We start from the raw sequence: 26,589 nt of genomic DNA, 5'->3' as shown, positions 1-26,589 counted from the left end.
CTTTGTACACCTCTGTGTTTTCTGGCCAACAATGTAAATAATTTGTATGAGGAGAATAACTTTACAATAAAGCAAATAATAGCATAAAAGTGTGAGTCGATACAGTTTTTTTTTTCAAGGGTGGGCAAACGACTTTCTTCAATTACGGCCTGACAAAATCAGTTTCACAAAAAGAACCGTGTTACCATTGTATTTGGCTAATTAGCTAATTGATTTATTGTACATTTATTCAAATAAAATTAAATCATTTTATGTATTAGCGCCTCCAAGTGTACAGTATTTATCGAGTTGGATGTAATGCAAGTTCTCGCCACTAGGGTTCGCTGTCGTACCAAGAGGCAGCTCATTAATTTCCGCTGACAATAGGTTCCGAATCACGGTCGACTCGCACTCCCGTGTGTGTTGTGCTACAATAACGTCACGTTTATTCTCCATCACCGAACCTCGAAGAAACGGGACGGCTTAAACCCTCAACGAAGTCATTTCTTCTTCTTAAAGGCAAGGTCCCGTTCAAAATAAGAAGCGCGTTGAGGGGGTTGCCGTTGGCGCCTGGAAGTAACTGCGCGGATTAACCGAGACCTGCCCGCCGCCACCAGCAGCACCGAGCCGAGCGGCGTCCACAAGCCGCTCTCAGGGAAGCGGCAGGCGGACAAGGTGAGCGGGAAAAGCCCTTTCTCAAATTGAAGGAAGTGTCGAAGAGAAAAGCGGCCAGGCTGTCGTTGTTGCGTTTTTGTCATTTTTAATTTTCGTTTTATGCGAGTGTTTGTGTTTTACTGAACATAATTACCAATCATGTGACGAGAAAATCCCTGTAATAAGTCTATAGCAAGACAACAAAAAAAAGCTACATTGAATTGATTCCTTTGCATAAAAAGGCTAATTAGTGGCCATATTAAATATGTGTTGTGTTAGCATGATTGACCTCATAGCACCTGTGCAGTGACGTCAGCCGCCCCTTAAACGTTTAAATGGTTAATTTTTCCCTAACCCTAAACGTGATATATATATACAATTACATTTGAATTGTATTAGTATTTAAAAAAACAAACAAACAAAAAAGACAGTTTCTGAGATGTAAATGGCATATGTGCATTCATATTTAAATATTTTTTTGTTTTGTTTTTTAGGCGCTGGAGTGTACGCATGCGCACATGCAGGGCACGTGGTCAGTTGTTTAGGGGTGCTTTTGATAACATTAGCATCAGCAAAATTTAACATTTCTTTAAAAAATGGTGACAGTAATGTCAGTTTAAAGCTTTTTTTTCTGAGACTTTTGGCTGTGTTACCTTTCAAGAAACACGTTTTGATTTGTTTCTTAAAGTAATCTAATTTGTTGAGGTGAATTTGAGGGGTTTGTTCAAGGAAAATAAAAACAATTAATGGTCATTTCACGCTGAGCGTTATGAATTACTTTCAATTGAACTATTAAAGTAAATTATAATCAATATAACTATGTATACTGGAAACAGTGGATATAAAAACCACACCCCTATTCAATTAAAAACATTTTTTTTAATTACACCATTACTGAATGGGCGACAACCTATAAACAACTGAAATAATATGGCTCTCTTTGTTCAAAGGGATCAGTGAGGAGATACAAAGATGACCCTGTATCTCTTCCATAATTTTCATTTTAAAGACCCTTTGCCAGGACTAAAAATCATCAGTTTTTAATGTGGATCTTAGAGGATTAATTTAAGTATTCCTAAAGTTGGCTCTGAAGTCCCTGACTGAAAAGTTATCATATTTCCATGCCTTGTTACAAGTGTATTCTCAATACAGTACTTTAATAGTGTGTCCTTTACATCGCATTCCCTCAAGAAGATTTAAATACATTAAATCAGGTTCAGTCACGGGGTAAACGTTTTTATAGTATCGTGTCCACAGTCAGGACTATTTTGGCATTATTCCTAACAATCGTCAGCATCGTCTGAACCTCATTCGTCACTGAAGAGTGAATCATCTCTGCAGGGTATTTACGTACTATACGCAGTTAAAAATAGCATATTTACTTGTAGAAAATGCTACAAATGTGCCCCCCACCCGCTACACACACTGAAACATCTCAGCAACTAATGGATGGTCAGTCGTGTGGAATTCCGTATTTGTCGGTTGGTGAATACACAAACTTCACCTGGGGGGATTCTCAGCATGTTGCCTTGAGTCATACACTGCTATTATTCCATATACATGACATTATTATTTTTTTTTTTATTCAATGTACTGTAAATCTAATCAACTCTGTAATTAAGATGGTCAAATCTTTAAATAGCATCAGCTTTAATTCCGTCCTCATTATTCTACGCCGTTTCCCTTGTTGCCATGGCAATGCACCGGGGAGGGGGGAAGTGAGGAGCCGCTCACGGTTGTCTTGGAAACGGCAGTTTTCCTGTAAAGTAATGAGAGGAGTTGAACCTGTGGGAGCACGGGGTTATTTTTAGGCCTGACGCCAGGCTCCATATGTGGATTAAGACTTGTTTGGCCGCTCTTTTTGCGTGCGTGTTTACACACTGCGGCACTGTGGGAACGGCTTGAGGCGGTCGTCATATGGACACCTGCGCTGGCCAATGTCATTGCGCAAGGATGTATTTAAAATTTGAAAATATTTTCGTTAGTAGGGCTGAATGATTTTGAAAAATAATCTAATTGTCCTCTTCCCATGTACATTTTGGCACATACAAGCGAAATATTAATGTATTTATTATCGCCTTTGCGATTAGAAAATTGCATTCTACTACAGTGCAATGTCAATTTGAATAATTATTCAGCTCTATCCATTAGCTTCTGTTTGATGATGCACACTGTCGTGCCTATTTGAACGGAATGAATCATTACGACCTCACAAATATGCGACGCTACCATAGGAGAGGGGAGGGGTTGAGTAGTATTATCTGGTTTATCTGTATGACGTCAAAATGGTCAATAATTGCCAATAATTATTGGCGGCCGATATTATCGTGCATCCCTATTTAATATGCCGGTAGTCAATTGTATAAAAATAAAAATAAATCGTAGGGGTGTCCAATGCTCAAATTTTTGCTATTGTGCCGTGGCTTGGTCCTTAATAGCAAAATGACACTGATCACTAAAAGTTAGATATGTAAAGTAGGCCTTAGCCGATTCAAGGCTAATGGAGTGATCAACATTCCAGAACATGTCCGTGCCGCAGCAGCTGCAGATGATGCAATGTTGATCAAGCAGTTTGCCACAAGGATAACTGAGAATAGCCAAGTTTGTGAAATTGACAAAATAGTAAAAGTCAAGACAAGGTAGGTGACTGCTAACGCTAACTGCTAACACTAGCCATTAGCACATGGCTAACACATATCACATTGTAATATTTGATTTATGTATTGATGTATTTTTTGCCAGTGGTTTTGATTTCTTTTTACACTTTGCCAGTTAGAAATGTTATAAATGTAAAACTTGACAAAACAACTCCGTCATTGTAAAACAACGTGTAACAGAGACAATGAAATTCTTGACTTTACTACCATGTTGGCATTCATTACCGATATAAGCTACAGCCAGAGATGGGTAGCATTGTACTAGGTTTTTGCATAAATTGTACTTGTCAGAGTAGTTTTAATGTATTCAGCATACTTTTTGCTTCTCTTTTTACTCTTTACTTTAAATTGAGTATTTTTTTATTAAATGTTACTTTTACTACATTACATTTAGTCATGTTGCGCTCATGTATGTTACTACAGTGTATCCTACAGACTGACTAAAGAGGCAACTCATTCTGTCTCGCTTCTTTTCTCAAGACTACTTTTTGACTGTAGCGCATGATTACAGCGATCAATGCCACCACTTTAAGCCAAAAAACTGAAACCAACAGAGATGAAGCAATCATAATCCAATTCATTTTTTAACACAATGCTAAAAAGGAGGGATAAAAAAGCAGTTCACAACCCCATTCTGTTCCAAATTCCCAACAAAGCTTTGCTGAAATCGGCTTTGGCTCCTGAGCTGCCATGTGGCCTCTGCATACTTTTAACAAGCTCTGTCATTTCCCAGTGCAAACACGGGATCCCGGGGGGTGGGGGGGCGGAACGCCAATGTAGCAAATCCACATTGATCAATTTTAACAAAGCCCTTTCAGCATATGAGAATGTTTATTAACAATACTTGTTGTGTAAATACATGGTAAACCAAACCATTTAGAAAACTGGAGAAAAACGGAAATTCCATTGGTGTTCAGTGATGATGATGACCCAATCATTTCAAAGTTTAATGTGAGGTTCATGTATTTACTTAAGTGTGACCCTGTAGTGACATTGCTGAGGCTGCCGTAGCACTGCATCTACCATGGCAAGACATTGTCTTAGCAACCAGAAATTAGCATCTTCTCCTACTGGCATCTTAGTTCAACAGCTGTGTACTTTCGTCATCCCTGTTATTTAAACCGATTGGACCTCCCACTTGATGTGTTGCCGCAACTACCACAGTCAGTTTTTTTTTCCTTCTTCTTCTTCTAATCGCGTGCCTATTGATTACACTGTTTATATTCCTACAACCCCGTATCGCTATTTAAAGTGTGGATTTCGCCAGTGCCACGTCACCTGACAAGCCAGTTTTGGATCCCCGGGCGTTCGTTCTCATGCTGCCTGATGTTAAATGGATCAATTAGAATCAACAGATCCTCTCTAAGCCAAACGTTGGCTGGCCTGCCCACTCGCCGGCTCGTTCAATCTTTCCATCTGTTAGTAATATTCCCCCACGGACACAAGGGCAGTAACTGCAGGGATGTCTATTAATAGTTCCGAAGTGAGTTAGATAGCAGTTAGTGTGGGTGGGAGCTTGTTTGGACAGATTGAAAACACGATAGTTGTGACTGCCGTTATGGAAGGGAAGGCATTTGTTTTGGTTGTCACGGCAAATAATTTTTTTGTTTCGTTTTTTTACATATTAACTGATATCATATGATTAGGTTTTTTTTGGGGGGGAGGGGGGCTACTTTTGTTTAAAATTTCCAATAAAAAAAAATACTTCATAAGCAACAAAGTATTTTCCCTCAACCCAGGAGTCGGTTGCAGTACTCAGACTGACCTGTTAGAGGCAGTATAGTGCGACAGGGAATCCAGGTGCTGATAAAATGTAGTACAAGAAGCAAGAATTTTGAATAGTAAACTTTGAATATGATTCACATTTACGTTTGTTGGGCATGGCTGTTTTCAGAAACAGTTGTTAACACACCTCACCTCACCGACTAATCTTTTAGGATAATCTTTAGATCCATCCGATAATCAGGCCTTTGTTGACTTTGGTCGAAGGCTCACAATCGGCCAGATTATCTTGCTTTAGACATCAGATCATCATTGGAGACGCATTATTCAGACAAATTATTCATGTGAGGATTTAAAAGCGGACCACCAAGATTATTCGCACATCTCATATTTATTTTCTGCAAAGTGCCTTCATGCTGGAGATTTTGATTTGCCAATCAATACATCAGTTTTGCCTTGAATTTTTCTCTCATCTCTTTTCTTTCACAGTTGACCTAGCAAGCTTGACGGAGGACACAGGGAAGAAACACATCATAAAATGCCCGTGGCAACGTCTTTTTCTGACACCGGTAAGTGGCTTCATCAACTATGACGAAAGCATCTGTGTTCAGCAGCTCAACTTGGCAGACCTGCGTGATAAATTAATGCAGCACAAGACAAAAAAATGTGTTTCAAATATAACGGCCACTGTCAAAAAAAGGGTATTCATGTGACAATGCAGGCAACTCGATTGCCTTGAGAGAGAGCATCAGCCACGAAGATGTCGAAAGAGCGCAAGTGATAGTGAAAGCTTTGTGGATAATCCAGCACTCCAGACGTAGATCTCATCTCACCAGTTCTAATGTGACTTAATGAGATGGCTAATAGTTCGCTCCAACTAAAGACTTAAATTAGTCACGCCTCGGAGGATTTTTCTGGTGTCCGCCACTCATGCATCGCCAGTTCACATCAATGGTTGACTTGCGCTTTAGAGGTTTTATTCCATATGGCTCATGATCAATGACAGTGCTCACTTTAGCCCGCCGATAGCGACCTGTGGGCTATCGCAGAAAATATTACAGTCACAGTTCAAGTGGTTGAGTACTGCACATCGACCGACGTAAAACTGCAACCCAATATCAGGTTTTTAGATACGGTTTTAGAATTTATTGAACCACAAAAACATAGTGTGGTTGTCAAGGAGGGCTACAAAGAAGAGGAAACAAAAATAAGACTGTTGTAATTGTCTGATTCCCCAATTTGAGGGCCGGAAAAACCTAACCTTCTCATGGCAAGGAAGCATATTTGGTAAGGTAGCCTTTAGGAAATTGAGAGCTACTTCTTGGAGTGCTACCAGTTTGCCGAAATCAACTTTATTGATAAATGACATTCATCCATGTAAAGACACTCGTGATGCAATGATTTTTCACAATAAACGTTGTCAGGTTAAGTCAACCTAGAACGTTTAATAAATTATAGACAAGGAAGCAAGACAAGAGACTTAGATTATTTTTACTCGTGAGGAGAACGGACAGAGATGTGCTCAGTTACAATCTCCGACCCTCTCTGAGGCACACTCTCTTGATCCCTCTCTTTTTACAGGGCGTTCCAACAACAAACCGTTTCAGTCCTTATCTCGTGATAAGGGCACAGTTCCTGTTCTGCAGCTGCAAGAAGATATATATTTAGATAGGGACCAAATAGACTCCGTTTTAGAGTAGGGTAAGATTTACACTAGGAAGAGAGTAAAATATAGAATTGAAAATAAATAAAAGTGACCCAAGGGTTGAGGAACTCACGACCTTCAGCTTGAAAGACTGCCACCCCATCACCTGAGCTATGCCCCTCCTACTGTTTGCTTATCGCCAAGAGACCAAAGACATAGTTTGGTTAGGAAGATTCCAGCTGACATAAGTCATATACTAACACACAGCAGGAGATGCATGGCTCGGGGAGTAGATTGGCTGTCTCCCAAGCTGAAGGGTTGCGAGTTCGTTCGTCCACCCTTGAGTGACTTTTATTGACCCCCCCCCCCCAATCCTTATCTTGCTCTCTTCCAAGTGTAAATATGACTCCAAAATTGAGTCTATAAGAGTCAAATATACTCTACAGAATTTACTGTATACAATAATCCTAGGAAATCACAATGTTGATTCACCAGGTTGGTGATGACAAAGGTAGGCCTAATGATGAGACATATTATTATTCATCCATCCATAGTCTATGATATGTTATTTCACTGAGTACTTGGTGCATTGTTTTGCTCTTGCTCTCGCACTCAGCTTCACTGCGAGTGAGTTAAAATGTGTGAAATGTCCCGAGTTAAAATGTGCGAATTGTCCTCTAGCCAAGGGCTCAGTTTGGCATCACAAAAACAAACAGTTTTTCCAAGCCACAGTAAGTACTTTTGACATTTCACAAGGCGTTTTTCAGCTTATTTTTTGAGCAGGCTTGAAGAAAGAATTGGCGATTCGCCTGTTCTTCACCTTCACGTCCGTTTCTTCCCTCAAGCACAGAGACAAATGTCCTCAAATTCTCGTTGTGCGTTGGCACGGCCGACCATGTTTGCCCGTCGCTGATGTCATCTCAGCGAAGGTTTATTGCTCATTTATGATTCTTCTCCTTTCGTACTGCCTCCTTTGACCAATCCCTGTCATGCCAGCTCAGTGCCGCTCCTCTCCCCCCCACTTAACCCCCCACAGGGAAGCCTCCAGGAAAATTGCCCAGCCTCCTTTCCCTTCCCTCTCTTCCCCCTCCCCGAGTAAGCATCACACTTCCTATTTTCTTCCCCAGTCCCCTTTTTTACGCGTCGCCCTCCCTCTCCGGTCTACTCATGCACACAAGCCTGTCGTCTGCGTTCATTCATGCGGAGGAGAAGACGCTCAGTCAGGCGTAGCGCGCACACGTTTACGTCAAGAGCAGGTGGAGAGGGAGGAAAAGAGCCAGGAGCTGTTTGGCAGGAGGAGGAGGAGAGGGAGCGAGCACACACACACACACGCACGCACGCACGCACACACACACACAATATTGGGAGTGTTGCCGCGTGTGTATGTGTGTGAGCGCTCTGTGGTGAGGTGTTGGTCACCATGGCTGGCAGTCTGTTTGGAAGACTTTCCCTTGAGGAGGGGGACTCGGCCTTCTCCCTGGAGGGCCTGGAAAGGAAAATAGGGGGAGAAGGTAAGAAAACAGTTGTCTATCTGCCGGGTGTGCGAGCGCAGTTAGATGCTTTGCGGCGTGTTAACCAATATGACCTGTGCAATTAATTAGTGCCTATATAAGGTCATTTCAATGCAAGGAAGCGGCCGAGAGTCTGTTTGTACATCTTGGGTGACGATGACAAGTAGCGACAGAATGGGGGCCCAGGGCAGCGCAGGCATGCACAGGAGCACAGGACAAGGATAGCGACGGATGCATAAAGATGGCAAGAATGTCACACGGCGTCGGCAGCGGTTGCATTGCACACATTGATTGGCCGGCTGAGTGCAATGGAGCGTGACAGAAAGTGGGAGAAAGTTAGGATGTTGCAGTGAAAAGTTGTTTACTTTGAGATAACCTGATCTCATCCATGAACTGTTTAAACTGTGCGGATACACAAACGATGGCAAAGGGTTTTTAGTTCTAATTCGGAAGCCAGATTTAAACATGTTCGTCCGCTTTCGATGTTGATGAGAAAAAATGTTTTGGCAGACGTTTGTAATCTGCAAGTCAAAATCGATAGTTACGAGCTGTTAAGAATATTAACTGCTCTGCTTCATGTATTGTTAGAGCTGTAAGAATTAATCGAGTAATCGATTATCAAATTAATCGACAACTATTTTAATAATCGAGTAATCCATTTTTTTATTTAAAAGTGTCCAAATCCTCCAATTTCATCATATCATCAGTAATTGTTGACTGATTTCTGTAGTCCTTCATGAAAGAAGACGGATTATCTTCTGTGTTTAATCAAAATAAAAAAAATTCAAACATCTGTTTTTACTTAGGAAAACCAAACTGATAACAGTACATCAATTTTTTTAAATCACTATACAAATACGAAGCACAAAATAACTACCAATCACTCGTTAATTAACGGTAATCAGGGGGGGAAATGCTTTTGTAATACACTGTAATAATTTTTTTTAATTAATCCGATTAGTTGATTAATCAATTGAATAATCGATACATTAATCGGTTCTAAAAATGTTCGATAGTGACAGCACTTATTCATATATATAAAGATATATTATATCATTTAAAAAACAGAAATGTGAAATATTGCCGTCATTGGACAGTGACAATGCAGTTGTTGTTTTTTGTGTCACCTTAAAATGCACACATTTGCCAGTACCATAGAGTTGCAAGTACCATAAACACGCCATTCATAATTGACAAAGTTCATTAATATTGCATCGTGTTCATACTGCACATTAATATCCTCTGTGTGTGTGTCCAGGTTTATTTATATACTGTGTGCTTACATAAATTGTCATCCGTGACCCTAAATTGTTAAAAGCACATCTAAAATGGTCGTGGTTGCCAAATTAAGTTTCGTCTCATGGCGTCCATTTAAATACGCGTAACGTTACATTGTTATAAGTGTACTGCATATGTCACACTGCGGACTGTGTTGCAACAAAAGCCTCTGGGTTGTAATGCGACTTGACAGTAGTGACAGCCATAATGAATCCCATTTTCCGGCAAAAAAAGCATCCCGAGTTTGTGTGCGCGAGCGCGTTGTACATTCATGATGGGTAATGAGCTCATTCATATGCCGTCTCATCGGACCCCATGCCTTAACGCGTTTTTGTTTACAACCTCTGAATGCTGTCACTCTATCTCTCTCACTCACACATATGCAAATAATCCATGTATTCAGATTGAGGTGTGGGATCATCAAGCAGAGTGAGCTGGTTGAACCCATCACAGATCATTGCGGGCTCTCAACACAACGGGACAAATTGAAATCTGCTCGGCACGTGATCATTTGCTGACACTTGCTATTAATTCGCCCACATTGTTCGCTGGCAATATATTACAGCACTTCGGACGAGCACTTGAGGTCGAGGTGGGGAAAAAAAAGAAAAGTTGATTGTGTTATGAGTTTGTGTGGATGAAATTTTATTTCTCGTCGCACTGTGTCATGTTGGACTGATTTAATGGCAGCTGCTTGTGACCTTCAGGCAGCGAGTAAGTTGAATGAGTGAAGGATGATTGTTTAAAAGACATGTTAAGTCCACGGAAGATTAAAGTTTAGTGCTGTTAAGAGTTCTTCCTCTTAACACTGCACTTTATTTTGGAGTCAGCCTCTCCTCCCTTAAAGGGGAAGTCAACCTGAAACATTTCTTGACCATGATTTGTTATGTGTGACCTCACTGGTCTAAACATGACATTCTGATTAATATTACATTTATGGAATATGAGTTATGCAGCAAAATCCAGCCATTTTGCCCCATCTCAGGGGGTGGCCATTTTGCCGCTTGCTTTCGACTGAAGATGACATCACAGTTGCTTAGAGATCAGGCATCGACCAATCACAGCTCACCTGTTTTCTGAAGCAGATCTGTGATTGGTTGTTACCTGAGGCCTGAGCAACTGTGATGTAATTTTCACTTGACTGCAAATGACAAAATGGCTGCCTTCTGGTATTGATAAAAACTGATAGATTATGCTGCTTAACTCATATTCCACTAATGCAATATTAACCAGAATACCGTATTTGGACTAGTGGGGCTGCATAGAACATAATATTGTCAAGAAGACGATACATTTTTTAAAATTGTAATTAATCGCATGACTTCACTAGTTAACTCACGATTAATCACAAATGTTATATCTGTTCTAAATGTACAATAAAAAAAATCTAGGTTTTCATACAATTGTAAACAAAAGTGGGGGGGGGAGTTGAACTAATAGAAATTGTTTAAATTATTTTTTGACGTTTATAGCAGTCAACGGCAGTGAATGATTTATTTATTTTTTTTAAGAAAGAAAATATTATTAAAAATTCGGGGAGTCGGGCGATTAAAGTTTTTAGTTGTAATTAATCGCATGACTTCATTAGTTAACTCGCGATTGATCACAAATTTCATATCTGTTCTAAATGTCCAAATGTTCTAGATTTTCATACTCTTGTTAACAAAAGTGGGAAAAAATGTTAAACTAATAGAAATTGTTCAAATTAATTTTTGTCGTTTATAGCCGTCAACGGCAGTGAATGAGTTAAAAGTTGCTTCCAAATGCTGCAGCTCACTTTTTAACTGGAGCACGGAAGAGGGAGCAAACAATTACGAATCTGGCTGCCTAAAATTAATATAAAGATTCCTCTGTCTTGGCCTTGAGGCCGGTCTCAAGACCCCTTTTTAAGTTCTCAGAACTGAAGGCGTTTTTTACTCTTGTGATCAGTGAGATTTGAGACTTGTTTCATAAAACAACATGGCACTTTTTTTTTAAGATAATGGTATTTTTTCTTTTCTTCCTGTAATTTGTATTTGATATGGTCTTGACTCTATCGACTTCCAAAAGTTCTGTTCTTGTCTCTGACTTGATACTCTCAATAATGTCTTGGTCTCGGTTGACGCGGTCTTGATTATAGCACGAGCTATACCACTTGCTTCTGGTCTCGGGCGGTGCTCCGAGGGGAGGAGCTTTTTCTGTTGCCTTTTTCTGCAGACGCCACAATAAGAATGGGTGAGAAGTTACGAGATAGTGAGGAGGCACATCTATTCAAGATGAGGCCGATAGCATCAAGAAAAGAGAGAACTGCGTAGTACGTATATTCAAGCTTAACCACAGCAAGCGGGTGCGACGACATCATTTCTACTGTCGTCTTTGTGCTCGACTTGTGAAAAGCCATTCGTCGTTGACGTCACCCAGATGGTATCAGCCCAAGCCGACGAGCTGTTTTTGCCAATGGAAATACGTCGGTAGTGAGTCAAAAAAAGAAAGAAAGTGTTATTCCAACTTATTTCTAACGTAGGTGGATCTCGACAAAACTGATCACAAGCTCAAGTTCTTACGGGGAGCACGTTGACTCAATTATACGAAATAGATGTTTTTGCATTCAAGCTTGCGAGCCTGCAAGCACGCCGGCACGGAACCTCTGACGCTCAGCATAATGACCGATGAACGCCTCATTAAATCAGAAATGACTCACCAGGTGACTCAAGTCAATAAAATGTTTCGGCCTCTCTCTTGGACATCCGCCCTTTAACAACCTGACGAGTTGATAGTAATGACGTTGATTTATTTGACAATTAGAAATCTTGGCGAAAGGCACTCGGCGCCCCATCGTGGCTCTAAAAACCTCTTGAGAATGAGCCTGGCGCGCCTTCCTCTCCGTGTCCCTTAACGCCATCCCACAGCAACAGGACAACCTTTGCTAAATGCTTTGTAAGAGATTCATGCTCCCCCCCCCCCCCCCCCCCCGCCGCGCTCTAAGCACAAACAATAACCGGCTAGATTGTTCAGCGGCCTCCGTGACATTGGCTTTAATTGTAGCTCTCTTCGGAGGGCACAACAGCCATTTTTTAATTAGCTTTGCTTGTAATTGCACGCCCGTCTTTGTTGACAAGCGATGCCAGAGGCCATCACACTGTATTATTATTATTATTATTAGAGATCTGAATGGCACGTCCACTTGAATCTTGAATCTGTGGGGCGGCGCGGATCAGCGGAAGAGCGGTCGTCTCCCGACCCAGAGGTTGCGGGTTCGATCCCACGCCATTATGACCGCGTCCAAGTATCCTTGAGTCAGATACTGAACCCTCAGTTGCTCCTGATGCTGCGTCATCAGTAGGTAAGTGAGTAGTCGGATGTAAAGTGCTTTGAGGGCCTTGTAAGGTGGAAAAGCCACCATTTATCTTTCCTTTGAGGGTGTAATTCAAGTTAATGAAGCATGTGTTTATTGGCAAATTTACTTCTCAACCTGTTGGAAGCTGTATCAATTGGGTGCTTGTATTTTATTTTTTGGACTGAAATGATTGAACTAAAGCGGTGCCTTGAGTGACCGTACGTACGTTTTTGCTTTGACTTGCAAGCAAACATTTGAGATTCGAGTGCTGGACGTTGACGCTCACAAGCAGCAGTTTGGCTAATAAATGAACAATTCTTAACAAAGAACAATATAAAACACATTACAAAAAAAAGTTGTGTTGGGTTTTTGGGGGAGACGTCAATGGATTTATGGCATATTCATTCATTTCAATTGAATGTCGATGCATCCCTGTACTGTACATGGTCATTAACAAAGCATGGTGCACTACAGATTAAAAGAAAGGAGGCCTTCAATTTTCTCAGGCCTTTGACGCTACATGAGTTCCTCACCTGAAATCCTAATGTCCCGGCAAAACAAGGATTAGGACAGGAAAGGGTAAATAATGCAGTGCAATCACTCCTCTCGTCCCTTTTCGTCTGCGCTGACAAATGAACAAGAGAAGGACGACGTCGATTTTGTAATGATCCCTGTGAGTAATCGTACGCCAGACACGCTCCACGCTGTATTATTTTCACGCGACTTCCAACCAACGATAATATCACAAATGCATGCCCTTGCTCTCTGTTTTGTTCACATTCAGCTGCCAATTCCCCCATGATTGCTGGGCTTGTCATAATAAAACGAGCCAAAAAAGCTAGTATGGTAGGAGTTATTATGTACGCTGTCACATTTGTGCAGTATAAGCAGACAAAAAGCGGCAAAAGAAAAGAGTCTGATGTGATTAAAGAGAATTAGGCAGGGCTTGTAAGATGAGCCCGTTGCTCTGATGTGCTCTGCCAGGTGCAAAACTGGCACACTGTTGTCATCGGAGGCCAAACATAAAGAAAAGACTTCACTGCAGAAGACTCATGCAATTAGGAACTCAATTTACTTTGAAATTATCCTGCGAGAGGGCGGAAGGACTGCGTAATGAACGAGCAAGGTCGTCGGCTTCTGTCGCTGTTATAGCCCGTCTGGCTTCCGTCTCGTCTTGAGGCGAGGCCGAGATGTGACTCGTGTCCTTAATTTGGCTTTGAGGGCCCGCTCAACATGTGGCGCAGAACGCCGTTGTCAAGATGTGGAGACGTGACGTGAAATGAAGCGTGCATTGCAATTGGCAATGCTTGTAATCACCCAGTCGCACAATGTAAATCACTCTTAAATGAAATGTCAATCACCTCATTTCGTCTGTGTGAAGAATCGTGACGGACGGAAGGAATCTGCTTCGAGTTATATGAAAGAATTGCGATGGCTTCTGAATCGCTGTCAGTTGTTAGTTTTTGATTGCCAATCAAAAAAAAAAAGAGTAAAAGTAACAGCTTGTTTGTTTTTATTCTAACAAAGAATAGTAGTAGTTTATTATTGTTGGTTTGATTGCCTTTTAACTGATTAGGAAGCTATTCAATCATATGTTTATTTGTTGGTATTAGATCAAAAACAAATAGCAAAAATAATCTGTCACTTTTTTCATTTTGGGATTTTCGATTGCCGCCGTAAAAAAAAACCTAATGATTTGTGGATTCTGCCGCACACACACAACCCTGCATTCTGTTTACCTTGGGCTTTCCAGTTGCTTTTTCTAATTACATAATATGTAAATGAGGTGTTTTGACGTGATGGGCTCGCTAAACAAAGAATAATAGAATAAACTGTGAAGCTGTAAAATGTAAGTTGCTCTCGCATATTTGGTTCTCAATCTGCAACCAGGACTAATGTGTCATCGTCAGACGAGGTCGCTGGCAGGTTAAGGCGATGCACTGCTAATCCATTGTGCTCTGCACGCTCGGGTTCAAATCCCATCCGCTACCCACTTTTACTACTTTTGACTACTCAAATATTTGATGATCGATTCGAGCCACTGACAGTCGCATTAGTGGTTCTTTATCAAGATAAATGTTGACACAGCTTTGTATTATAGTGACTGCTTCTCATACCCAGCTCTGTGATTTGTTTAGCATTGACGTGCCAGTCTTTATCGCATCCTGTATTCCCATTTGGACCAAGTCAGCTTGTAAAATAAAGTTGTTTGGTGTAGAGTTTGTGCTTTGGCAGTATTTTTCAGCTTCGCAGTTATTTGTAGACTCTCTTGCAACAATTGTCACAACCATTAAATGTGGATTTGTTCTTCTTTTAGCAAAAGGAGAGCAGACACAATGACAGTAAAGCAGAGAGCTATATATTGGAGACCTCTTCATAATAAATGTATGAGCCAAATAAAACAATAAAAATACCTACAGCTTACTAGTTCACGTTGAACAATATAAAAGTTAGCCCAGCAGCTAAAAATGTTAGCTAACTCATGTAGCGATTTTGCTAGCAAACCTCATCTGTTCACTTTCCGCTAGTATGTAGTTACAAATATTCTGAACTGTTGTTGAAGCATGTCATGTTTAGCTTTAACTTTAGCTTTATGATTTGTGGTTTAGATTTGTGCTGTCCAGCCAGTAGCAATAAGCTTTGTCATCTTCTTTAGCTAGCAAATTAGCTGTGACCCAATCAACTGCACCTTCCGTTGTTTGCTGTCTTGTGCTATTCTCAGTGTTGTAAATAGCAAAAGCCTCCATCAAAAAAGTTTATACAGCTTATTAGAAGCCTAGCTTAGGCTGCTAGGTAACACCGCCTTGTTATTGTTATTGTTGTTATTACTCTTATTAGTCTATAACACTCATTCTTCAGAATTCTAGCGATCCCTTAATATGAAACATTTGAGAGAGAGAGAAACAAGTTATTTTCTTGTGTGTCTTGTGTGCAGTCATGCATCATCAGGCTTTGGACACGCTGAGTGACAGCATCAGCTCTACACCCGCCAACGACTTGGACCTCATCTTCCTCAAAGGCATCATGGAGAGCCCAGTGGTGAGAACAAAATCATAAGAACTCTCAACAGCTTGTTGCGCTGCTGTTCCAAAGTTGCCATTTAAGCAGTCATGTCATTGCTAATATTTGGAGTAAAAGGGAAAGGCAGCGATGTTTGCAGTTTTATTCATGCCCGTCATTCTAATGAGCTGCCGGAACAAAAGGTTATAAGGCCGCCAGAGAGCAGAGTAGTTCTCCTTGACGCGAGATGCAAGGTAATTTCTAATTAGGAGAGAGCCCTCCAGTGAGCAGCAGACAACATTTGGCTCTAAAAATAAGTTTTGTCACTAAACGTTGATCAATAAGATCCTTCATTTTTCATTGACATGGAATTTTCCATTTATTTATGAAGCCGTTTTTGAAGGCTGCATGATTTATACAGTACTCTTGATCTGATTACATTATGTTCTCTTGGATGGAGAATAAAAAGTTGAATGAAGCTTTTCAAAAATGTAACTAGCGCAATGACATTTCTCGCAGTTCAGACATGTAGCCCTTCCCTAAAACTTCCCTCGTACAAGTGCACTTCCTGCTTTGAAGTTGACATGAAAATGAAATTTAGCAGTTATGATGTAAACCCGTTCTTGCCTTACGGATCAAAACTTGCCCTTTAAAGTCACACAAAAATGCAATGCATTTGCTTGTAGTTCCTCTTTTTGAAGTATCTGTAGAAAAATTGAATGGACGCTGCAGTGGCAGGCGTTCTTCTCGGTGATTGTTCTCGTATTCTGTAGCTTTGCTTTGCCAAGAGCAACAACGTGAAAAAAACAAACAAGAAGTAACATGTGCTGCGGTATTGCAAATGCATTCAAGGAAATACATGTTCGTTTATGAAAAGTCTTCTTAATTAGTAATGTTGGCAGTGTTTATTTCTGACAGTGAATAACAAGCTGTTTTTGTCTCAATGCAGAAAAATGGCGTTTTATCCTGGCGGAAATGTAGAGAGGAACTAATAGGCACGCTATGAGTGAAGAAGACTCGCAGATTGATGCAGGAAATTATTTTTTTCTTCCTGGGGTTACAGGGACGCTCTTGACTCTTAGTAGTGGATCCATAAACACTTAACAAGCTGTTGCGTGCTGAGCGAGGAAGCTCACGTGACCAGATGGATACAAAAAGCGATTCTCCCGCTAGATGGCTTTGGTGAATTGCATCGATTGCGCCGCGCTCGCGATAGAATGAGGCAATCAGCCCCGTCTGTAATCACATCAGCGATTGCCGGCACAATAAGCTCAGCATCAGCATGAGATGTCACAAGACAGCAGGCTGACAGTTTAAACTCACCGACTTAGACACTTTTCACATTTTTTTTTCAATGTTTTCCCGAACAAGCTCAATTTGTAAAACAATACAGTATCAAGCGGTTATCGGTTATTTTATGACAGCTTGACATTTAGCTGGAAGCGCTACAGTAGAAACCAGGATGTCAAGCTTTATGAGTCTGCAGGGCATTATATTGAGCGTTCCATTCACCCGTGGATGGAACAAATTGAAGATAAGAGATCATGGACTGAGAAGCAATCCTGTGTAGATGATGTCATGACGCCATGAAATGTCATTCATAACACCAGTGTTATTCGCCTTGAAAAAGTAACGTAGTTAATAGTTACTAATTACTTGTTTAAAAAGTAACTTGCCGGTAGTTACTTTACTGATGACTTGATTTTAAAAGTAACTGTTAGATTACAAATTACTTTTCCCTTTAAGCTTGAATGCATACTGCACTGTGATCCATATTTTTTATGTATGTTATTTTTTTTACATAATGTTTTGAAGCTAGGAAACACTGTCGAATATTTTTGTTTTTATTAGGCAACACAAACTCAAAATAGTGACTTTATTTCCATCTTTGAAAACGATGATCTTTCTCCTTTCTCCGCTGTTTATGCAGTACGGTTTGAACGCTGATAACATGATGTCCCTTCCTTAGACGGGAATGTGAAGTGGAAGTCTCCCACAAAGCCTGTTCAAGCTGTAAATAATTGTAGAAGTCTCAAATATTGATTCAGCAGTTGCTCTTCCAAAACTTTTGTGGCATAAATGTCCTATTGAAAAAGGACAGATTACAATAAATCATATACAAGCCACGTTATTAAAGTAATTCAAGGCTGTATTAATACTGTAAACAATTCCTTCAAGATTCTGCAGTTTGCATAAATTAATGTATCCATCCTGCATGTTGTCAAAGAGCCACAGGCCGACAGATTGCTCCAGCAGGTCAACAGTGAATTCTGCCAAAACAAGCTCGTTTTGATTCACCGTTGATGACTAAGGATTGTCCTACTACATGCATGGAAATAATAATATTGCTTAGGACTCAAAGACATGCTGGATTGCCATTAACATCTCATAAAGCGTATATAAATTATACACTCAGTTGCAGCGTTTATTGATTTAGAGGGGAACAAAAACACACTCATGAAGATCCATAACTTGCAAAGGGTGAGATAATAACTCATCGTTTGCTGCTGGCCCTGGATCAGAAATATAGAAACCATATGTCATTGACTGTAGAGGAGGAAAAAGTGAAAAATTAATGGTTGCCTGAAACATTAATGTTTCTCAGAGCACACAGAAAAATGTACAAGGCACTAGTTTGTGCTGAGCGTTTGATACTGCTATTGGTCATTGTTGGTTTGGTTTCACTGTAATTAAATCCCAACCAACAGTTCAGCAAAAGACTGGAAAATATACACACGGCCAAGATTCACCTCGTGTGCCATCTGCTTTCTTCTCGTCGATTCCAAGGCTCACGAGCACTTTGAGGAGCCCAAGCTTGAGGCGGTGAGGGAAAACAACGTGGAGCTGGTCCAGGACATCCTCAAGGAGCTCGGCCCTCTGACGCGCCGGAGCCAAGCAGCCGACGAGCTGGTCCGCATCCTGAAGGAGCCTCACTTTCAGGTCTCCAAACCTAAATAAGGCCTAGAGCGGAGTTTATGCTTAACGGCGCATGCTGCGCCAGCGTCCGTCGATATGATTGATCCGGATGCTCCCGTAGGCTTCACGGCTCGAGTGAGCTCAAGCCAGAGAGTCTTTATATTTGCATTGTAGCGTGATATTGGCATCATTTTATCGCGATCCTCATCATTTTATGGCATCTTTTTTCCCCCCGTAAAGTCTCTCCTGGAGACGCATGATTCCGTCGCTTCCAAAAATTATGAGACACCTCCTCCCAGCCCTTGTTCCTTCATGGACGCAGCCCTCAACAGCCAACCCGTGCCACCTGACGCTGTACGGATGGTGGGCATCCGCAAGGTGTCTGGTGAGCACCTGGTAAGTGGTTGATAAATAAACTCATCAACTTTTTTGTTTATAAGAAGGCAGGGGGAATAGTGATTCCACCTCATGATATAAAATAGAGAAGATTTATCTGTTGTCAGATCATTAGCTTGTGGATCAATAGGTAGTGTCATCGCTAAGTACAGTATAGCCCTCTTTTCTGCCTTAAAAGACACTAATCTCATAGTCCCGGTTCAATAATCGCTAATTCACCCATTTGTGTGCCTGTGGGAAACTCACCTTATTGTGTTATTTGTGCTCTTTTAAAAATGCCACAAGATGCCTTGTAGAAAAATAATTATTTTGTTAACTTTTGACCGGCATTAACTTGGTTTTGGCTGCATTTTCACTGTAGTAGGAATTGTAGTTTAATACTCAATACTTAATTAACTTTTTCCCCCTCACACTCCAGAAATACTCCATATATTAATAAAAACTAAAGCTAATGCTAAAACTATTTTATAATGTTTTTTTAAACATTCTTTACTTTTTTCTTTTTTCTTCTTTCAAGTTTTCGACCCAAAAAAACCCGTACCAAACTTACAAAAAAAAGCAAATAAACATTCATTAATATAAAAAAAAAAAAAAAAAGAACTGAAATGAAAAATCCCAAACTATTATAACTCATTATGCTCCTCATCAAACGCTTGTGTTGAAAAGGGAGTGACGTTCCGCGTGGAGAGCGGCGAGCTTGTGATTGCCAGGATCCTCCACGGCGGCATGATTGACCAGCAAGGTCTGCTGCACGTGGGCGACATCATCAAGGAGGTGAATGGCAAGGAGGTGGGCAACGACCCGAAAGTCCTGCAGGAGATGCTGAAGGAGGCCAGTGGCAGCGTGGTACTCAAGATCCTGCCCAGCTACCAGGAGCCGCACACGGCCAGACAGGTCAGTTCATTATAGACGTACATCTCGTCCCAATAAGTAGGATGAACTAGCTAGCTGCATAATTGTCATTTAGGAAGATTTTTGGAAGAAAAAGAAAAAAAAACATAATTCAAACAAACAACCTTTTGTGATCGTGAATTACCATGGCCAAGACAAAACACAATTTTTAGTAAGCACATGAGTATTTATTGTTTTATTTGTTTTGACAGTTAAAAATTAGTTGCATTTATGTTATTCGGTTAATAAAATGTAATTCTGTAGTCTCTGTTTGACGTGACATTATCTCCAATAGTGAATCATTGTTTTTGTCACTTAACCAGATGCAAAGTAATATTTTAATGGCGCAGAAATTGCCGTTTAAAAACCAGACAGCTCTCTGAATCACATGACACCGTAGCAGTCGTCCGACATTTAATCCCAATGCGATCAAATATGGAGTGAGCGTTTCAATATTAGCATTTTCAGTGATGGCATTGAAGAGGAAAGCGGCTGCCAATTGTGTTTTGTCAGCCAATAAACATCAGCTTTCCAAATCAATGGTCTGGAAAAAAAAAAAAGCGTAGCGGAGACTCCATCAATATGAATGTAATTGTTTCTCTCATACCGCCATGATTTAAGATATTGATCTTTGGCTCAGACAGTTTCTATTCTTGTGACATATTTTAAATAAATGGGGTCGGACACATGTACCTTTAACTATGGAGGACCCAAAAATGCCAAAATAAAAAATAAATAAAACCAGATATAAAAAAATATAAATCAAGAATTAAATGCAAAAAAATAAGTATAAATGGAAATACAAAAACAAAAAAATATCTATATACATAAATAAGACTGCAGCATGACATAAATATGAGCATAGCCTGTTTATGTATTCATTTATGTATAAATCTATTCATGTATTTATTTTTGCATGTAGTTCCACAATTATTTTGATAATTATTTATATTTTTGAGTCTCGTTTTTATATTTAGTATCCCATTTATATTCTAAATAATTTATATATATATATATATATATATATTTATATATATATATATATATAAATCTTTTTTTGTATTTAAATTTCCTCCGTACCAAATTCCCCATTTGTAAAATGTAAACTGACTCCAATTGTCAGTATTTCAAAAGGTAGCTCCTACCTCCAGCCGAAGCCTTAAAACGTTGTTTAAGGGCAACACGCACACAGCAGTGTGTGGTGTTTTTTTTAATGATCATACATCACTGGAGTATGAGAAAAGGCGTCAAGTGCAGAAGGGGGAGGGAACGGTTTCCATGGCTACGCATTTTGGCTCGCTGGCTCTCTCCTTGTTTCTCTCTGTTGGTGTCCTATCACGGAACCTTGTGGTTATGAACCTTCAGCTGAGACGGAGAGTAATTTGATTGTTGAAAATTAATAACGCTCAGTCTTGAGAGGTATTGATGCAAATATCCGCCTCTTTATTTTGATTCCTCTTGTACATAATCACAATTGTGTCATTCCAGGCTTTTGTCAAATGTCACTTTGACTACGACCCGTCCCACGATAACCTGATTCCATGTAAAGAGGCCGGACTGAGCTTCTGCAGTGGAGACATTCTGCAGATTTTCAACCAGGAAGACCTGAACTGGTGGCAGGTCAGCACAGCCTCTCGCTTAGTCACCGGCACAGGCTGTGAGGTGTTTGTTGCTCATCTTGCGTTTTTCCCAGGCCTGCCACATCCAGGGAGGTAGCGCCGGTTTAATTCCAAGTCAGCTCCTCGAGGAGAAGAGGAAAGCGTTTGTGAAAAGAGATGTGGAGCTCGCACCCGCAGGTACGGCTTAAACCAACACGCCTCTTCTCGGCAGCTCGCAAACAACAAAGCCGACGGAGAGAAACACTTGCAATTATGCAGATTTGACCCCATGCTGCATAAACACGCCGGGAACAAAGACAACATCTGTTCCGTTCGGCATCATGAATGCATTTCACCCGAGCCGTCACCTCTCCATTCTGCCTGCGAGCGCCGAAGTGCTGGTAATGAGCACCGGCATGACTCGGGTGGCCCGGCCCAAGATGCCGATTATTCAGTTTTGCTAGGATTGTTGATTGACGATCGATACTTTATCTAGACTCCTGTATTATTTGTTGAGTAAATTAAGCACTTCTTACCTAACATGGCATGTATTTTAAGAAAAATGAAATAATATTCACTATTTTTTGTAACCCTTAATTTTGTTAGTCCTGATTGTTGCTGTTATATTTAAACTCTTCTAGATTTTACAGTAATTTAGTTTTAACCTTCAACTGTAGCACTTTGAGATTTCACTGAAATGTAAAGTGCATTATAAATTAAATGTTATTATTATTATTATTAGCAATGTATTCATTATAAAATAAATGTTATTAGTAATGTATTCATTAATATTTGAGTACTCATTCACCAAACTATAAATAATGAAATGAAAAATCAGAAGGAAACAAAGTATTTAATATGTAAACACATTTTTATAATGTATTTTGTCAAATTGGCTAATTAATTATTATTTGATATATCATAATTGCTCAATCGCTTTTTAAATATATATTTTTAAATAATACATTCATATACGCTGAACACATTTATTTCATTGTATGAAATTTAATAATTTCATTAAAAACGAAATTATCCCCCCCAAAAATCTTAAATAACAAATTGCATCAATTACCATTTTTGTAGTGGGGTTGAGCAAAATATGGCCCAGCATTACATTAGCAGGAGTCCAGTGATGTTTGTAGCACTAATATTTGCATAAAATAAAATAAAAAGGTAAATAAAATGTTTTTATGTATTTTGTATACGTTTATCACATGAACTAATTGGCCAATTGATCACTTGCATAGTTGTATAGTAATGTTTACAAAATTACACAGACATTTGATTTTTCACTTTTATTTCATGAAATTAATGGCACCGTCAAATACCCTGCTTTCGATTCATGTGTTGTGTGCAGTCATTAGGAGACAAAGGCTGTGTGCTGAGTCACAAAATTGCACTTCACTTTGTGGAGAACAAGTCATTGGCATACTGTAAACACACTCGGAAGCGGGGAAAGAGCATCATTGTCCACTCTTTATCTAAAACCACAAATTGCCTCTTCAGAATATTGCCAGTGTAGTTCAACATAGATAGCTAATTTTTTCCCCCTCTAGTGGGGGAGGGTGTTATAAACACAAAGGTTTAAAGACATCGTTCCCTCTTTTTAACAACTACACAAAGGGACTCTGTCAGAGCGTTTGCATGGTGCCATCTAGTGGTCACATCTGCATATAACATCAGCTCCTTCCAGTGAAAATCTACAATGCGTTCTCTTAGTACTGTATTGAAATTGCTGGCATAACCAAGCATTTGCTAATCTGTTACGTTTTCTCCCAGGTCCTTTGTGTGCTGGAATGGGTGGCAAAAAGAAGAAAAAAATGATGTATTTAACCACCAAGAATGCAGGTACCCTGACTGGCAATGTACTGAAGCAGAAACAGAATCAAATAGCTAATAATCGGTGTTTCTTTGGAAGAATTTGACCGCCACGAGCTGCGGATCTACGAGGAGGTCGCCAAGGTGCCGCCCTTCCGAAGGAAGACGCTGGTCCTGATCGGCGCGCAGGGCGTCGGCCGGCGCAGTCTGAAGAACAAGCTGCTGGTGATGGATCCCCAGCGGTACGGCACCACCATCCCTTGTGAGTGCAAACATAGGACGACGCACAAAACGGCACGTCCCGGTCGTTAGGTCCCATCTCCGCGTTTTGTTGCCAGTCACCAGCAGAAAACCAAAGGCGGACGAGAGAGACGGTCAGATGTATTCTTTCATGACGCGCAGCGAAATGGAGTGCGACATCAAAAACGGCCGTTTCCTGGAGCACGGCGAGTACGACGGCAACTTGTATGGTACGAAAATCAACTCCATACACGAGGTGACGGAAACGGGCAAGATCTGCATACTGGATGTCAACCCGCAGGTAGAGGAATCTACTCACGGGAAGTCAGGGATGTTGGTTGAAATTGCACGGATGAACCTAAAATGTACTTTCCGCGCAAACTGTTTTGAATGACGCAACGGCAGTAATCCCACAAATTTTCTCAAGGCTCTCAAAGTCCTACGGACGTCTGAGTTCCTGCCCTACGTCGTGTTCATCGAGGCTCCCGATTTCGAGGTCCTCAAGGCCATGAACAGGTCGGCCATAGAGTCAGGAGTGGTCACTAAACAGTTAACGGTGAGTGCAAATCAGGGTCATTATTGTTTAGAAAATGTTCATGTTGGTGTGTTTTATATTTCGTTTTGAGTTTTGTTTTTTAAATGTAGTTAGTTTTAATTAGTTTTCACTGCAATTCGGTTAGTTTTTATTAGTTTTAGTCATTTCTCAAAATGATTCATTATGGTGTAGTTTGTTAGTTGCAGTATTAGTTATCGTTTTTTATTGTTGTTTTTTAAGTGTATCACTTGTGTGCAATATTTAATAAACACCATGGTAAAATGAAAAAAGAAATATTACCTAGCGTAGCATTGAGGCGGAGTGAAATGGAAAAGCAGGAGAGCCAAAAGTCAAGCATGCAAAATTGACAGCTCGGAACGACGTCATCTGAATGTGCTTTTCTATTGGCTGCTGCTAGATGATGTCACTTTCTAATGTCCTCATCCCGGTTAATATCGAAATAAATATACTTAAAATCACAATAAAAATCAACCCCAAAGGCTCATGTATTGAATCAATCAATTACCTAAGACTAAAAAAGAAGGAAATTTTCGCTAATTAGAATGAGTTTTACTTAGTTTTGTAAATATAAAATGTAGTTTAAGTGAGGTTTTTTTTTGTTTTAGCATTCTAGTTTTTTTATTTGAGTCACAGCGACAGATTACGAAAAAACAGATTTTACAAAATCATATCAATTTCATCTCGTCTTTGTTCATGAACAAAAATGTCCAAAGATTTTAGTCCACTTTTTAGATGAAGTGAAGTGAAGTACATTTTCGTCTCGTCTTCATTAGTCGACGAAAATGCATACAAGCAAACAAAACTGATTTAGTCCCAGTTATTATATATATTTTTTTATTAATGAGGGTTTTAGTCTAGTGTACTTTTTGTCCAGCAAAAAATAAGTGTTGAGGAAAATATTTGTGTTTAGTTAACGGAATGGACACTAGTGCAAATTAATGAAGGCGCCCCACGTGACCTAACATGCCCCCCCCCCCCCCCCCCCCAAACCCTTCAGGACTCGGAGCTCAAGAGGACGGTGGACGAGAGCGAGCGCATCAAGAGGGCCTACGAACATTACTTTGACCTCTGCATCGTCAACGACGGCCTCGAAGTCACGTTCCGAGGTCTCCGCGCCGCCATGGAAAAACTGTCAAACGAGCAGCAGTGGGTGCCCGTCAGCTGGGTCTTTTGAGCTGGATCACGGCGGACCATTTCATTTGACCCGCATTGCGCCATTCAGGGGCGGGAATGTAAGTGGTGTTGTACTTGATTTGTCATCATTCTGTTGGTATTGAAACGGTTCTAGAAAGAGTTGGCTCTCGGTTTTTAATTGCAATTGCGCGAGTGAGGGTGCGCTAAGCGCAAACCTGGTAACAGACGTCTAGAGTAGCGACAAGGCATTATTTCGACACTTGTGTGGGACAGATTTGACACTCCCTCGGTGGAAAAAAAAAAGTTTTATAATTGTCTAAAGATGCCACAAGATGGCAGCAAAGCACTACTTTACTATCAGACAGCGCTTAACCATCACGTCAACTAAACGGAACCAAAATATGAAGTTTTGCTGTTGCTCCTATTTCATGAGCTGGACAAAAAGATGGAAGACTTTTTCTCTGCACATAAAATGGCTTAAAGCTCTCAAATGCTGTTCACAAATGTCAGAATATTTGTTAGTTAGTCAGTATGTCACACCCTTGAGGTAGATGTGTTATTTCAGGAAATGCTCATAAACACAAATGTAGTTAAAATCCTGAGCGATAAAAGAGAAACATGAAACAGTCTTAAATCTTTGCGTTCAGTTTATGGAAAATGAGAGCAAAAATCATAAGTGTTGCGTTTGCATTTGTGTTCAGTGTTGTTCCTTGGCACCAAAATGCCACAAGAGGGCGCCAGAGCAGTACTTATAAATGGACTGGACACAAAAACGGCAAATAACCCGATACAACATTCACATTCTCCTATCCCATAAAAAAAAATTCTAAATTAACATTTAATCAGTTCATTGATTATGTTTCCCCATAGATGATCAAGAAAATGCAATTGAATGCCCATTCCTTGTAAAGCGTCATGTATTTTAGCGAGGTCAGTCATGTGGAAAGGGTCCATTTACCTTTTAGCCTTCCAAATTTTAAATTCTTAATGTAGTGTAATGTTTACATTGGATTGCTCTAAGACAGACAAGTAGGTGATGGTGACATACCAAATGTGATATTTGTATTAAATTCGATGTATTTTACCACCTCATCCTATAGTATGATTGTATTTGTTGAGAAATGTGCTTTACTTGTGTTTCTTCACTCATCTGGAAAACGAACAGCAATAGAACACGTTTGACACGTTGCTACACGTAAAACGGTAGAAAACGAGCCAATATCCTCTTCTTGACCACAAACCTGCTTGATGTACTTCTGTTTGTAGTCCTGAGAATAG

At 40.2% G+C, this 26,589-nt stretch overlaps 1 protein-coding gene across 2 annotated transcripts; it reads left to right on the top strand.

Moving 5' to 3' along the window:
- The first annotated feature begins 357 nt into the window (after window positions 1-357).
- Window positions 358-26,403, top strand: mpp2b (MAGUK p55 scaffold protein 2b). Of its 2 annotated transcripts, XM_086063933.1 has the most exons (13): window positions 358-654; window positions 5,502-5,581; window positions 15,698-15,801; window positions 18,550-18,702; window positions 18,919-19,074; window positions 19,741-19,968; window positions 21,454-21,585; window positions 21,659-21,761; window positions 23,343-23,411; window positions 23,482-23,643; window positions 23,720-23,922; window positions 24,049-24,177; window positions 25,175-26,403. In XM_086063933.1, the coding sequence occupies exons 2-13, from the start codon at window positions 5,551-5,553 to the stop codon at window positions 25,349-25,351; spliced, it is 1,647 nt and encodes a 548-aa protein (XP_085920059.1). In that variant the 5' UTR covers window positions 358-654; window positions 5,502-5,550; the 3' UTR covers window positions 25,352-26,403. The 2 variants fall into 2 exon arrangements, with proteins under 2 accessions (XP_085920059.1, XP_085920058.1); XM_086063932.1 differs by lacking the exons at window positions 358-654; window positions 5,502-5,581 and adding an exon at window positions 7,863-8,168.
- The last annotated feature ends 186 nt before the right edge of the window (window positions 26,404-26,589 follow it).

The sequence above is a fragment of the Leptonotus elevatus genome, chromosome 20 (assembly GCF_054856555.1).
Source record: "Leptonotus elevatus isolate MCC_2025b chromosome 20, RoL_Lele_1.0, whole genome shotgun sequence".
NCBI lineage: Eukaryota > Metazoa > Chordata > Actinopteri > Syngnathiformes > Syngnathidae > Leptonotus > Leptonotus elevatus.
This window is presented reverse-complemented; position numbering and strand designations above follow the sequence as displayed.

Excerpts from the sequence above, each read along its gene's own strand:
- mpp2b (XM_086063932.1), top strand. The coding sequence starts at position 8,078 with ATGGCTGGCAGTCTGTTTGGAAGACTTTCCCTTGAGGAGGGGGACTCG. Across the intron at positions 15,802-18,549 it reads GCATCATGGAGAGCCCAGTG|GCTCACGAGCACTTTGAGGA; the intron begins GTGAGAACAAAA and ends GTCGATTCCAAG. Across the intron at positions 21,762-23,342 it reads TGTGGAGCTCGCACCCGCAG|GTCCTTTGTGTGCTGGAATG; the intron begins GTACGGCTTAAA and ends GTTTTCTCCCAG.